This window comes from Punica granatum, chromosome 6 (assembly GCF_007655135.1).
Source record: "Punica granatum isolate Tunisia-2019 chromosome 6, ASM765513v2, whole genome shotgun sequence".
Taxonomy (NCBI): Eukaryota; Viridiplantae; Streptophyta; class Magnoliopsida; order Myrtales; family Lythraceae; genus Punica; species Punica granatum.
The window spans coordinates 13,739,864-13,756,162 of NC_045132.1; the positions used below are offsets into that span (position 1 = coordinate 13,739,864).

Here is a 16,299-nt window from a genome sequence, read left to right on the forward strand (position 1 = left end):
TATATCAACAGATTATTATTTCGCCACTAGATGCTGTCAAACGTATTGTCAAAGTGCAAATATGTGAGGGACAACATGTTGTCACCTTATAACAATCTGTTGTCTACGGTATTCATGGCTCATAATAAAAATGGCAGCGTGTTATCTCTTAATGAAAATATGTTTTCATAGAACACAAGATATTGAGGAAACTATATGGCTTTGAACCCTATATAGGATCACGTTTTCAGTTGTTGGAATACAAGCTTATAGAGGCCCGGTCAAGAATGCATTATTGTGCAAACTCATGACGGCTCTTTATCAAAAGACCCATTTACTTAATCTTACTAAGAAACAAAATGTTGTGCAATATTTTGAAAAATATTTCAAAATAATGAATTTTATAATATTGGTAATTACCTTCTCCACTTTTCATACAAAAAATTGGCATATGTTTGCTCTAACCAAGATAATTCAAAACATATCTCTACATCATCGGTGCTTTTTCATGTTTCTTTGAAAGAAGATAATTATTTCACATATATTTAACAAGTGTGAAGCTAATTGAAACCTAATTGACAAGAATGGAATTGAAGTGGTAAGAGACTTATTTCTCTCAAATTTGACTAGAACAAACCCAAGGTTAAAACAAATCAAAGTAATCGCTAGCATTTCGATTATATAAAATAACTTTTGAATTCCTCATGGTCTAAATTTCAACAAAACCAAAAGAAAATATCCCGACAAGCATGACCACATATTACAAGAGGTCAATTGAATCATTGAAAGAATAACTTATACCTCCTAGAAACACATAATTATAGGTTTATTAAAGGGATTTAAACCAATCAAAATAATTACTTCTAACTAGCACCAATCCAACTACGACCGTTTGTTATTGTTATGTTAATAGAATTAAACCTCAACGAGTAACTCAAAAAAATAAGTTGACGTTAAATTTGTGAGATGTAATGTGTCATAATGGTTTTGAGCAACACATTATCACTTCGTCGGCTAAAAATGTTTAAACTAACATTTCATAAACGTCGGCCACTATCTTTTTAAAAAATAAAAAAAATAAAAAAAGACTCAATTGCTGAGCATAAACTTTCCCACCCAATCCTTGAAATTTTTGACCCTTTCACTCCCTCCTCCTCCTTCTTCTTATTGAAATTTGACTATTAAATTTCATCCCTATGCATAAAATTCTCTCCATCCCATTTCACTCATCCATGACCCGTCTTGCACCCTTTCTCTCTCTACCCCTTCTTTCTCTTGACTCTATCGTCCAAACGGTGTGGTTTTGCTGCATCTTCTTTTCCTAAAAACACATAATTAGAGGTTTATTAAAGGGATTTAAACCAATCAAAATAATTACTTGTAACTAGCACCAATCCAACTACGACTGTTAGTTATTGTTATATTAATAGAATTAAACCTCAATGAGTAATTCAAAAAAATAAGTTGACGTTAAATTTATGAGATGTAATGTGTCATAATGGTATTGAGCAACACGTTGTCACTTCGTCGACTAAAAATGTTTAAACTGACATTTCATAAATGTCAGCCATTATCTTTTTAAAAAATAAAAAATAAAAAAGATTCAATTGCTGAGCTGGAACTTTCCTGCCCAATCCTTGAAATTTTAACCCTTTCACTCCCTCCTTCTTCTTCTTATTGAAATTTGATGTTTAAATTTCATCCCTATGCATACAAATTCTCTCCATCCCATTTCACTCATCCATGACTCATCTAGCACCCTCTCTCTCTTTACCCCTTCTTTCTTTCGACTCTATAGTCCAAATGGTGTGGTTTTGCTGCATCTTCTTTTTCATCTTTTTTCCATCCTTTGCCACACGCTGCCGCCACCTTGAGAGGAGGGCACAAGCACACCAACTCGTGCCGCTTCCTTCCATCTTCTCCTCTCCATCATAGCCTACCCGAAACATTTAACCTCAGCTATTACCTCTATTTCCTTCCCTTTTTCCATTGCAATTGTTACTGCTACTTCTGCAATTTTGACTAGCTCTTTCTTTAAGCTCAACTCCTACTGCAACATCATCAACTTTTATTATGGCTCATACTCAGATCCTCCTCCATCTCGTTCCCTGGCGGCTGTAACTCTTGCTCCCTTCTCGAAGCTGTTGCTGGTGGTGGCGGCTTTTCCTCTGCCTCTCAAAGTTGCTATTGCTAGTGAACGCCCCTCCTCGATTTCTCGAAGTTGGCTGCTACTTGCTCGAGTTACAACCCTCATCATTTGCGTGAAGGTTGCCGCCCTCATTCTTGATCTACTGAATTAGTTAGGGCCCGTTTGGTTTTGTGATCAAATTTTAGAATCATGATTTTGATTTTAACTCTACCTACTACACAACAAAAACACACGTTTACCAAGTCAAATTTATAATACAATCTCATTTGTTATTTTCCACAATTAAAATTAAAATCAAAATCAAAATCAAAATCAAAGTTACTTTAACTGTGAAACCAAACGCACTCTTAGCTACTTCTTGCTTGAGTTTTACCTCTACATACATGTTATATTTGATCGCGAAAGTTGTGTTTGGAATGAATCATGCGTTTTCTTATCTTGACATTATACTTGTGTTTGATTGAGATTTCTAGGGCTTGACAATAGATTGTCAACAAATTAACAACCTGTTGTCCGTGGTAAAAGGTTCTCAAATTGTTGTCTATTTTTTAATTAAATTGGCCTACGTCGATGCTTTCTCAGGAATTTTTTTTTAAAGGCTTTTGGCCAACATTTTTTTTCATTGGCTTAGGCATGATTTTTGCTAACACGGTAAAGGTCAGCTTAGGCATGGTTTTAGCTAGTTCAATAAACGTCGGCTTAGACATGGTTTTAACTGACGCATTAAACGTCGACCTAGGCCCGATTTTTGCCGACGTATGAAACGTCCACTTAAACTTGGTTTTTAGCCGACATTTTTGAAACATCCACTAGGATTGTTGTGCCCCACGTTTTTCAAAAAGTGTTGGGAACCTCTGCTAAGGGGTTAACAGATAATTTTCAACTTTGAGAGCAGAATATATATACAAAAAGGATTATTTGAAAACCTCTCCCATTGGTTTTTTATTTGGATGTTAAACGAGATAAGTTTCAACTTTATCTTGGATGATAAGAGATTTACCATACTCTTCCTTTCTTTTGTTGCCTCTTGTGTCGGATTCAGGTGGTGTTTGGATCAATTTGCAGACAACTCGACTAATCTAACTTGATTCTCAGTCGAGTAAATGTCATATCATCAAAGTTCCCATACCAGTAAATTTATAGGCGAATAAATTTTATTTATCTATCTTCATGGGATTTGAATCTCAGTCTCTTACGTGAACAATTATCCCTGCAAATTACTTAAGTTTGTCTCTTCTTATTTTTTTTTTCCCTTGATTTATGACGTAAATATTAATTTTTTTTAGGTGTATACGATGGTCTGGAAGTTTAACGAACCTCATATATCAATTTTTTTTTAATGCAAAGAAAAGTTTTTGTTGTATATTGATTCAACAATGGTCAACATATTTCCTTTACAAAAGTAGACATACATGAGCTTACACGAAATGTGGCTCCCCCCGACTTGGGAAAGAACAGACCACAATCGAAGAAATTATTTTTATTTTTCTAATTATTCTCTTCTAAGGAAGACGAAATATATTGAAATTTTTTAAAGCCAACCCCAGCCATGTGAGCGTATGAAATTCATGGAATTTGTGGGTCCCATTCCTCCACTCCATAAAGACAATAGCAGGTGATACTAACAGCCAAAAATGATATGACATGTACAAGTTTTAATCAAATGTAAAGAAAAATATAAAAGAAATAAGTTCCGTGACTTCGCATAATAATGCATTACACTTTAATTAGTAAGTTAAATTTCACACTATATGTATTAGTCTCATTAATATTTTCTTGAATATCTCTGGTCAGTCCCCTCCCATGGCATTATTATAAAGCCATATCCTCCCTCCATCCCCTTTGCCTCGCTTCACCTTCTCTTCAATCCCTCATCACCACCATACATATTCACGTCTCCTCTAAACCCATACATCTGCAGAAGTATAATATCATATAACCATAGGCCAAAACCCGAAAGATATTGAACCGTGCAGGTTCCTGAGCAAACAAATGGGTACCATAAACTATTCATATTCGCCCGGTAACGTGGAATGCCCTCACAAAGTCGTCATTCCACCTCCTCGACCATTTTTCAAGTCGTTTAAGAACACACTCAAGGAAACCTTCTTCCCCGATGACCCGCTTCGACAGTTCAAAAACCAGCCGCGGGGCCGCAAATTCATCCTGGGCCTCCAGTATGTATTTCCGATCCTGGAATGGGGGCCACGGTACAGCTTTGAGTTCCTGAAGGCTGATCTGATAGCTGGGATCACCATCGCTAGCCTCGCCATCCCACAGGGCATAAGCTATGCCCAACTGGCCAACTTGCCACCTATTCTGGGACTATGTGAGTGCCAATATAACATAGATACACCTGTATATATATGCATATATATATATATATATATATATCCAGATGACATGTTATCTTACCATTTAACCATGCTTTAAACTTCCTTCCGATGACACAGATTCGAGCTTTGTTCCACCTCTGGTGTATGCAATGATGGGAAGCTCGAGAGATCTGGCGGTGGGAACTGTGGCAGTGGGATCGCTTCTCACAGGAGCGATGCTGAGCAAAGATGTGAACCCGAACGAGAATCTAGAGCTATATGTTCACCTGGCTTTCACCGCTACATTCTTTGCAGGGCTCTTTGAAGCTTCTTTGGGCTTGTTAAGGTGAGTTAGTGAGACAAATTTAAACATTCATCATATGACATATGTACGTGCAAAGATGAACAATGTCAAGACTTGACTTTCCACATCGAAAAAATGTTTCATATTTCTTAATATTTTCCCGGTGCGGGTCGAGTGATTCTCAAAAATAATAATGAACGAGTAAAAGAATGGAAAGGAGGCGAAAATTAGTGCAGAAAGCGTGCAACAAACTATCACTTTCTTTTGTCATTCGCATAGCCGTTTGTTTGAAACATTCAGCTTAACATATGATGAGAAGTGTCATGTCCCCCACCTTCTAATTTGGACGTCTGACCATACACTCAATTCATGAAATTACAATGATTGTGACCGGATCTCTTGTAATTACCTTAACTCCCGAACTAAAAATAAAAAGTAAAAAATTGTCCCTGTCATAGTGTTGTGATGTTTTAGGTTCGATATTTTTCGGTGGATTTAGGTTCGGCGTTCATTAGTTGGAGTTAATCTAGGTCCTTGTACTACTAGTTGGTACAGGGAAAAGAGAAGTAACAGAACATATACAGAAATACAACCGTGTAAATCAAAAGAAGAAATTGAATACATGCATTTACGTTATACAGTTGCCTTTTTCTCACTTTGTCCTGTTTATTTGAGACATTTTCCTCGGAACGCTCTGTCCTCAACCTGATAGACCAAGTCATAAAACTTTCGGCTTTGAGAAATTAACTGGATAAAATAAGTCAACCGTGTTAATCATGAATCAAGGCAATCGTTAACTGACATATAGGTAAAAATAACATATTTTAAACAATCCTTCAACACTGATATTCTTTGGTTGTTATAATCAAGCATACGATACTTCTACATATGTATCAAAATAATTGACTCAGTCCACCACTAATCTAATCTGATGATTTTTTTCCTCTCTTCTGAAACCACTAATGTGATAATTGACTTAATGGATCCCATAACATACGGTTAAAAATTATTTTCTTCTCTCTCTCAAATTTGTCCTATTTCGTTTTTCCTAATTCAGTTTGTCCTGTTCTAGAATTAGGTCAGTTTGCTACTTATACCTAGAATATCATACATATACGACAAAAGATTGAGTTATTAAGAGAGCTTCGTGATGGTAAATATATTCTCATGGCAATACACAATTATCCTGATCTGTCTGGTCTTGGGAGTATCAAATCGTGGCAATTCATTTTATATAATTGATTACATGATTAATCTGAATTATGCAGGCTAGGGTTCATTGTGGATTTCCTGTCACATGCAACGATTGTAGGGTTCATGGCCGGAGCAGCCACAGTCGTGTGTCTGCAGCAGCTCAAAGGCATCCTTGGACTCGAACACTTCACCCACGCCACCGACGTCGTGGACGTCCTCCGCTCTATCTTCTCACAAACCCATAAGGTTAATCAATTAGTTCAATCACTTAATTCTTCTCTTGATCTTATCAATCATTTTAAATCTTCTAAGTCAATTAACCATCTTACGATTTGTTAATTTTTTGCCTAAGACAAACTTAATTAGCTAGAGCATTAGGGTTCAATGTGTGTGTGTGTGTATATATATTTGAAACCAAAGTTTACCGTTCTTATTTCCCTTTCAGTTTGAGAGGCCCAAAAACTTCCTTTATAATGGATTGATGGAAAAAAAAAAAGCGCCAGTAATCACTGGACTTTACAAATTATAGATATGTATGTGGCATGCCTACACTGTCTCAGTTGAAGACACTAGATGAACTATCGTTGTGACAATTTATATACGCATATTACAGTTCAAAAATAAGAATATTGAAAAATGAATTGATGTGGTTGTGCGTGGGAGAAATTCCGTCTATTTGTAAAATCTAGTGATCCCAAGAATATATTCAGGTAACACTTTTGGAAAACGAGCTCGTCGTATTAAAAATCGAAAATTTGAACTTACATATCACATCTGGTATATATATGTGTGTGTGTGTGTCTGTATGAGAACACTAGGTAGCTATTCCTCCCATGAAAGCTATAATTAAATCTGATATATATCTGCATTATTCTCTGTAAATTGACTGCAGTGGAGATGGGAAAGTGGTCTGCTGGGATGCTGCTTCCTTTTCTTCCTCTTGTTGACCAGATACTTAGTAAGTTCCCTTCTGATCTCTCTCTCTTTCTATATATAAAAATCTTTTTATTTTATTTTCCATTATTATTCTTTTTTTTTCCCCTCTTGTTTCAATTCTCTTTCTTTTTCAGTGCTTCTGTATAATAATAGCCAAGGTGTTCACATGCATAAACAGAGGTATGAGGACATTGACCTCGGAATTAGAAAAATAAGGGCATGTGCCATAATATCGACCTGCCAATATGCCATTTGACATTTTTAAGCTAGACAAGTGAATTTATGTCGTCTCACTTTGACGTGGGTTTTCATCCCACGTGTGATTTGTTGGCTCAAACTCAACAAAATTAATAACTTCCTATTCTGGTGATCTCTCTCTCTCTTTCTATATATATAAATCTTTTTATTTTATTTTCCATTATTAGTCTTTTTTTTTCCCTCTTGTTTCAATTCTCTTTCTTTTTCAGTGCTTCTGTATAATAATAACCAAGATGTTCACATGCATAAACAGAGGTATGAGGACATTGACCTCGGAATTAGAAAAATAAGGGCATGTGCCATAATATCAACCTGCCAATATGCCATTTGACATTTTTAAGATAGACAAGTGAATTTATGTCGTCTCACTTTGACGTGGGTTTTCATCCCACGTGTTATTTGTTGGCTCAAACTCAACAAAATTAATAACTTCCTATTCTGGTGAGGAATCTCTCGCAAAATTGACTGGATACACATCTAAATCTCATGTACATAGAGAAATAGGGTTTCGTGCGATAACACCATCATTATCCACCTGAAACTAAAGGATTTTTTTGTTCAATTATCATCGACGGAATTCAAATAATACAAATTCTTCATAATGTGATTTTTCCCATACATGGTGATGAGCAGAGCAAGAGGACACCAAAGTTCTTCTGGATATCTGCAATGGCACCACTCACCTCAGTCGTCTTGGGAAGTCTTCTTGTTTATCTCACTCATGCTGAAAAGCATGGTGTTCAAGTGGTATGCCCTACTCCTACCGAGTTTTCTTAATAACTTCCACTGGGTTCATATACATCATTTTGGTCCACAAAAATCTTAGATATTGGAAGCGAAAGCTTCTCCATTCACCCTCAGGAATGGATGGACCCGCCAGTCCTCTACAACCTATCCTATACATCGAATTTTATTAATGCCATTCAAATTCCAAAAAAAGGAAAACAAAATAATAGCCAGTCCTCAAAGAAGACATTGGCAATTCCGGAAGCGGGCATTCCGTCACGAACTTCTTATCCGTAGATTTTATCGAAAGCAGAGCGTGCCCAACCTCTCTCTCTATCACGCAGATAAAGAGTTCCTCTCTTTTGGGTTAATGGGGTGAGGAATAAAGTGTGGCACTGCTACAACGTTTGAGGGGTAGCTAGAACACAACCAGGTCATCCACTAAGGAAAAATACATATCGGACCACAACCTTTAAGCGGGGTCATCATGTGTTATGGGCTTGTCTTGTTCTTTTCTTGGGCCCGGTTCATACCTCTTGACTGCTTTCCTTCTCCCCAAAAGATGAAATTGGACAGCGACAGGACCGCCTTTTGTGTTTGTGAGCCGGCCCCCTCCACATCGATCTGCAGATTTGAAGTGTTTTTGTCCTGTGGATGCTATTCCCTTGGGACCCCGATCGATCGTCATTTCTAACTACCACGAGCACCAACAATTGTGAAAATCTTCAACGGTCCTTTCTATAAGGACCATATGGCGAACAAAAATATAAGATCCTCGTATGTTTATTTGATTATTTAATTTTGCATATTGTTTGTACAGATAGGGTCATTGAAGAAGGGTTTGAATCCACCATCCATGACAGATCTGGCATTCGGGTCCGCTTATCTCATGACGGCTATTAAAACGGGCATTATCACGGGAGTCATTGCCCTAGCTGTAAGTTCTATCTTTCTATCTGATTCATATTTCCTATGAAAAAAGAAGATTTTTACTGAAGATATTTCACGAGTTTTAGAAGTATATGCAAATAATAATACTAATTATATCATACATGCATGCATCACATGATATGTCGTCATGCATGCACCGTTTGTCCTTACCATGTCGTTCAGAAAATAAGAATCTCTTGGATTTATGTGCATATACAGTACTAAAATGTGATGAACATGAATATGAATAAGAATATGAATATGAATATGAATAGGAGGCAGCCAACCCAAAGGGTTAAGTATAGTAGTTAATGTGCACCCAAGTTTGCATCGAGATCCGAGTTCGAATTCTCTTGGGGCCACCGGAGTGTCTTTGGAGTAATTACCCCCTCCGTGCGCCGCCGGGGGTTCACGGAACCCTGAGGATTAGTCGGGTAAAACCCGGACATCCCGGGTTAGAAAAAAAAAAAAGGAATTGGAGGCAGCCAATTTGCTGGATTCTTTATCTATATAGTTATAATATGTGATAATAGTGTCCATCTGACATTAATTATTTTTGTCAACCATCGTGTTGCTCATTCCCACCGCATAAACTCTTCGCACATGGTAAGGGTTATTTATAAATAATATATTATAAATTAGGATTTAAATAATATATTATAAACAGATCTATGAATATACGTACTTTATACTAGAGTTTCCACTTTTGCTACGTGCGACTGAAAAATTAAGAAAAATTATCTTAAATTTTTTCAAGTAAAAAACCAAAATTATATTAAAATGAAATGAAAAAGAAAATTAAAACTAGAAGGGAATGGAAGCTTGGAAGATGGGATCGGAGAAACAGAAGAGGAAAGAAGAAGCAGGACACGTAGCGCAAAGAGAGAGAAAGTTATAGGGAGTGATAGGGTATATGCTTTTACAATTTCGTCCCTACATTTAACATATTATTTTTTCCTTTTTAGGCTTGGTTTAGGATTGATGTTGTCGATGAAGAGGTACTGAAACACAATCGCTGAAAAACAACTATTGATTTCAGAATAAATTAAGTATTTGAAAGAAATTAATTTTAAAATGCTGAAAGTTAAAAAGACAATTATTAATATTTGAAATAAAATAAGCAGAAGCAGATTTCATAGACATATATTGACTTGTTTGATAAAAATCACGTTTGTAATCGCAATTTCAACCCAAATTGTGGTTCCAAAAACTTTCACCAAACATTAAATCTGCTTAAAATTATAAGGAAAAGTGATCATGAAACATCTCATAATACCTCCAAAACGAACTATTAATATAATAATAATGGTTGAGGGCAACATAGTAAAAATGCAATAGAATAACTATTAGGGTACACTAAAAGGTTTCCATCATATATATTTATATAGTAAATAAAGATAGTATAGGAGTTAGATATATATATATATATATATGCATTAGATATATGTATATATGTATTCTATCTTATTTACATATACCTTTAACTATATGTTATGGCCAAAAAAAAAAAAAGAAATTGCAAATGGTAGGTATAGCAATGTACAAATGCATGCGTATGCGTCTATACAAGTCCTCCGTTTTGAAGTGGGACATCCTAGAATCCTAATACCATATCCAATACGATTTCCTTTTATGAGACCCATCTTATCCCTTCACTCCACTATCCCCTTTAGTTTATTTGTCCTTTTCTTGGAGAGGTAAATTTGAATATATATTCCTTTACTCGTAGTCGAATATAAAGGTGAGGGTGCCATAGAAAGCACTGACCATGATTTATGTGGTCCAGTTGGGAAGCTGATAAATTTTTTCCGCAATAAAAGGTACTTATAGCTATATATTTTTACTAGCATGCGACACGTGTGTTGCTTGGGTGCAATTGAATAAATTTGTACTGTAACTAGTCTAAATAATTATGTATAAATAAAAATTTAATTAAGTTCAAATGAATTATGTTAAAGATATCAATAATTATAAAATATCATTCATATTGGCTAAGTAAAAATAATCAAACACACAAAATATCTCTTTATTAAGAAAAATCATGTGAAAATTGATAATTTCATTACTTCTTCCGGTCCCAATTCTTTTAATATATGATAAACCATTGTACCACCTCACAATCTATTAAGGTATAGATTAAAAAATAAATGATAAAGAAATTTTCATGCAAATATAGTAGATCTAAGCAAATTATAAATGACCAAATAAATTAACATCCAATTAAAAAGATAATATCCTAAACAAATTACTTTTATAAGAAAAATACATGAATATGACAATCATGGATTTCAAGAAAACCTGACGAAACCTAGTGAAATACTTGTGAAATCTTGAAAATCGACCAAATTAGTGTCAGATATTAGTATTAGTATATCGAATAAACTTGTACAGTATATATATAGTGTAAAGGTCATATAAATTAACAAGATATTTCCTATCATATTAAAATTCCAACACAATGAAAATTTTGTGTAAGTTCCACTATACCATACATACCATATATATGTAATCAATATTTGTGATCTAAGTCTCAATATATGATATGTAGTGTAAATATACATGGATATTTATAAAATGAAGATTATATATATATATTACAATATATATATATATATGTATATTACTATAATGTAAATATCTATTACACTTGTATCAAACGGCGCATATAAATATATTTGTATTCCTAAAATATAAGATCTGTATCTTATCTTTTCATTGTATATCAAATATTTTAGTATATATTTCATTGAATATCGAATATTTCACAATATATTTTTTACATAATTGAAGTGATGAAGTGGTTTCCACGTGCCAATTTATAACCCTTGGGCTACATGTGGATCTAATATATATTCTACTATATATATATATTAAATAACAAAACATTATGAATATATTTTTCGGTGGATAAATATTTCTTGATAAAAGAATATAAAAATTTCCTTATTGTATAATTGATGATGTGCCATCGCGAAAGAGTTCTGTTTTATATTTTTGATGATCTAGCAGCATGAGGATTCAGCTGGAAACTTTATTTTCATATTCTTCTTCTTCTTCTTATTATTATTATTTAGGTTCTATCTGCATTAAGAACAAGATAATAAGGGCTTGAAAGTTAAGGCCAAAAAGCTTCCAGAGAAAGAGCAATAAAATTTTCTTCGATCAGAAAATGACAATAATTGACCTCAGTCTTTTTTATATTCTTTTAATTATATTGTTATGAAATTAATTAATTATTGCTGCAAAAAAAAGTGAATTTATTATGGTAACGCACCACCATATATATCTTATGATTATTGAAAATGTGAATAAATATTTTTTTGTCAAAATTTAAGAAGAAAGAATTTTTTTAATTTTTTGGGTAAATAAAGTTATTTATTAATTTATGTTTAATTTAGTCACAGTAAACGGATCTTTATCTATTATATGATGATATTACTTTTGCTGTACAATAAATATCTCTATAAATTAAATGTTAGATGTCAAGTTTAATAACATCTCCATCTTGTATACATAGCCTATAGGTACAAAAATATAGAAGTATTTTACTTTTATTTTTCCTTATCCAGTAAATATTAGTTAAAAATTCACTTGCTTGAAACTAACCCGTAATTCACATTCCACATGACGTTGGACATAAAAGAATTACTGTAAAAATTAACGCTTTAAATCCAAATAAATATCTCAAGTCCATTTTTTTTCTTTTTCTTTTTCTTTTTTACTATGGGAAAGCAACCATGTGTTCATATCTTTCAATGATGAAGGCGGCCTAAGTCGAGAAATTAATGGCTGGTTTCAACTCGATGCATTAGCTTGGGCTTCCGTAGAAGATATCCGGCTACCATCTTTGCTAGGAGCTTAATTACGTGCACCAAGTATGAAATAAATTAGAACTCTATGTCGCAAAGAAAGTGGACCGGCCGGCAAGATAACATGATTTAATTGCTTCTGTTTCTATCACAACAAGGCTGGCTATTTATTGATGATAAACTCTTGATTGCTTCTGTTTGTATCACAAGAAGTCTAGCTATTTATTGATAATAAACTCTTGATTGATTTTAATGTTTGATGGTTGGGACAACGCAGGAAGGAATAGCAGTCGGAAGAAGTTTCGCTATGTTTAAGAATTACCAAATTGACGGTAATAAAGAGATGATTGCATTTGGGATGATGAATATCGTCGGTTCTTGCACGTCTTGCTACCTGACCACAGGTAATTCCTTTAAATTGTATTAATCAGTTTTCAGATCATATCTACCATCAGGCATTCACTCTTGTTGGCTTTATAGCTATATTACAAAAGGGAATAAATGACAGTAGGAATAACTTTTTTATTCTAAAATTGCTCATTTTAAAAATTTAAATTGCTTAAATGAGGACGAAGTTAAAAAGACAAAATAGTAACTTCAATATTACCTTTAACCACCCGTTTAACCACCAATTTCCAACTTCCCTCTCCCTATTTTCTCTGTCTCCCTCAGTGCTCTCTCCCTTCTTCTCACTTTCTCTCATTCTCTTTTTCCTCTCAATTCTTTTTTCTTTTAATTTTTATTTAATTAAATTAATTAATCATTATAAAAATGATAAAGATAATTACATTGTATCGAGAATTTCAATAAAAGAAATTATGAGAGATCGTGCATAGTACGGGCATACGTCTTGTATATATATAGTTCAACAAAGTAAACGGACAAAACTATTATTGTTTATGATATTGATTTTTTTATAAATATAAATACAGAAAAGCTTGCAATTAACTCCTCTAGTTTTTCTCCCTTTACAACTAACTCCCTTTTTATTTGACTTCTGCATTTGAACCCCTGCCATCTATATGATCACGTCCTGCTTTTTGACACATTTTTTAATTATCTGAACAAAATTAATTGCATAGGGCCATTTTCGCGATCGGCCGTGAATTTCAATGCTGGATGCAAGACTGCAGTGTCAAACATCGTGATGGCAATTGCGGTCATGATTACGTTGATGTTCCTAACACCGCTGTTTCACTACACTCCCCTTGTGGTACTGTCCTCCATCATAATGGCAGCAATGCTTGGGCTGATAGACTATGAAGCCGCCATGCATCTGTGGACTGTCGACAAATTTGACTTCCTTGTGTGTATGAGTGCGTATATTGGAGTCGTGTTTGGCAGCATCCAGATCGGACTGATAGTAGCGGTATGAAATATAAAATTTCATTACCGCAGTCAAGATAAACACATACAAATAATAAGTTTGGTGGGAATGAAATGTTTCAGGTGGCACTGTCTTTGCTGAGGATCATACTTTTTGTCGCAAGACCACGGACCATTGTGCTGGGAAACCTTCCAAACTCCAAAATCTACAGAAATGTCGAACAATATCCGATAGCGACAACTGTTCCCGGAATCCTCATCTTGGAGATTGATGCCCCCATTTACTTTGCCAATGCAGGCTACTTGAGGGAGAGGTATGTTTTTTTCCTTGGTTTAAAAACCTGGTCAGGCCTGTCCGTCCGACCAAAGATACTATGATTCGAAGAATCCCATTTCCTTCATAATGAGTAGTATGGATTGCATGATGCGCCAATTGGACCGGTGCAATTTGGTATGGTTCCTATGCTAAGTCCGTGCAGATTAGAGACTAAACCAGTTCAGTCATCCTATAATTAATACACATCTTCTAGTAACTTATAGAGTTGTCCAACCTTGAGATAGTCGGTCGTATTACCTTCGGCTTGTGCAAGCATTTAATCTACCATTCTACCCCACGTGATGAAATCTATAGCAACCACTAGAGTTTTATTGAGTCTGTGTCTTCTTGCACTAAGACGTTAGAGGTTCCATGAACTGCAAAGTACAATGTTTAATGCAGGATCCATCGATCACTTGTGTGATGCTTAATGCTTTGAGGCAATTTATGGTCTGATATTACAAAACTTATTATCAATTTTCTTTTGCAGGATCTCTAGGTGGATTGATGAAGAAGAAGATAAACTGCGCACAGCAGAAAAAGAAACAACCTTGCAATATGTTATTTTAGATATGGGAGGTTAGTGGCAAATCTTTCAGATGAATTTCGGCAGATTATGTACTTATAAGTTTCTGAGAAAATGAATTATCTCATATGGTTTCATATGTTGGCAGCGGTTGGAGCAATAGACACCAGCGGAATAAGCATGCTTGAGGAGACCAAAAAAATTGTTGATAGAAAAGAATTGAAGGTAATATATGATAAGTATATATCTACTGTTCTATCTTTTTGTTCCTTCCGCGTTGAAGCCTGACCTCATTCATGACCAAACATAAGTAGTCTGCCGTACTGGATATGTCTGTTGTTTACGATTTTGAGTTATCACTCCGACCAAAAACATAATATAATCACAGCCTTAGTGAACTAACATTAACAGAGAATATTATTGTGTCGTCAGGCATCTCAGTTCATATTGATGGATGCATGAGACACCGTCATTCTTTTGACAATGTTTCTGACAAACAACTTGATCATTGTGTCTTCATATGCAAGCACAAGCCCGCTTAGAATAGTTGACATTGACACTTCAAAACTTCATACAAACAGGAAAGAATGGTCCGGCATAACTACAGACAGACATGTCGAAAAGCTTCATGCATTCGCAGCATACAGAAACATTTACATCTGGTTCTTGTCTTCGTTTCATGTAGCTCGTGTTGGCAAATCCTGGGAGCGAGGTGATGAAGAAACTAAACAAGTCGAAGTTCATGGAGAACTTGGGCCAGGAGTGGATCTTCTTGACAGTGGGAGAGGCGGTTAGCGCCTGCAATTTCATGCTCCACTGCGCCAAACCAGAGAACCATTGCAGGAAGGATGCTGATGCTGATGATACATTAAACAACAACGTTTAATCAAACATCTCAGTTTCGATTGGCAATTTGGCGAAGCCGAATTTTAAGTGCTTCAGATTAGAATAATGGTACGTCTTGTATAATTGGCAGGGAGAATGAAACTCTTCCGAAATAATAATAATAATAAAAAGGTTACTTGGGTCAATATAACCCCGGCAACCACCCGATCCAACAAGGGCCTGGGTGATCTTTCATTTTTTATTTTTTTACGAGGTGAAACAGTCGCGTTTCGCCTCGGAAAGGGGAAACTAGCTTTTCTAAATATGATTATGTCTTCCATGCTAATCCATTATCAGTCAAATGTAATGAAAGAAAACTTCAATTCCATTGTCAAAGTAGCCGACACTTAAAAAAAAAAGAGAACATAATATATAACTAAAAATATTATGAGTGCTTGTGGTACAATTATATAATCACTTATAAGTTATCATAAATGTACTAAGTGGAAGAAAAAACAAATAATAATAACAATATAATTGAGATAACAAGCAAATTGACTAACCAATCATGATTTATTATTAGATTAAATGGTAATATGATGTTCTTATAAGACAGTAGTCATTTAGCCCGGGCACGCGCGAGCATTTGCAGAATCTGTTTAATCTAATATTTCATAAATTGGATTTACGAATTATTTAGTAATAA

General features: G+C 34.8%; 1 protein-coding gene across 2 annotated transcripts; it reads left to right on the forward strand.

Annotated features, from left to right (window-relative positions):
- The first annotated feature begins 1,777 nt into the window (after positions 1-1,777).
- On the forward strand, positions 1,778-15,829 carry LOC116212416 (sulfate transporter 3.1-like). 2 transcript variants are annotated; one of them, XM_031547021.1, is made up of 13 exons: positions 1,778-2,246; positions 3,171-4,457; positions 4,582-4,789; positions 6,016-6,187; positions 6,834-6,899; positions 7,769-7,882; positions 8,682-8,798; positions 12,878-13,004; positions 13,683-13,969; positions 14,050-14,240; positions 14,733-14,821; positions 14,917-14,993; positions 15,454-15,829. In XM_031547021.1, the coding sequence occupies exons 2-13, from the start codon at positions 4,121-4,123 to the stop codon at positions 15,652-15,654; spliced, it is 1,986 nt and encodes a 661-aa protein (XP_031402881.1). In that variant the 5' UTR covers positions 1,778-2,246; positions 3,171-4,120; the 3' UTR covers positions 15,655-15,829. The 2 variants fall into 2 exon arrangements, with proteins under 2 accessions (XP_031402881.1, XP_031402880.1); XM_031547020.1 differs by lacking the exon at positions 1,778-2,246 and having other exon boundaries at positions 3,165-4,457.
- Positions 15,830-16,299: the final 470 nt, after the last annotated feature.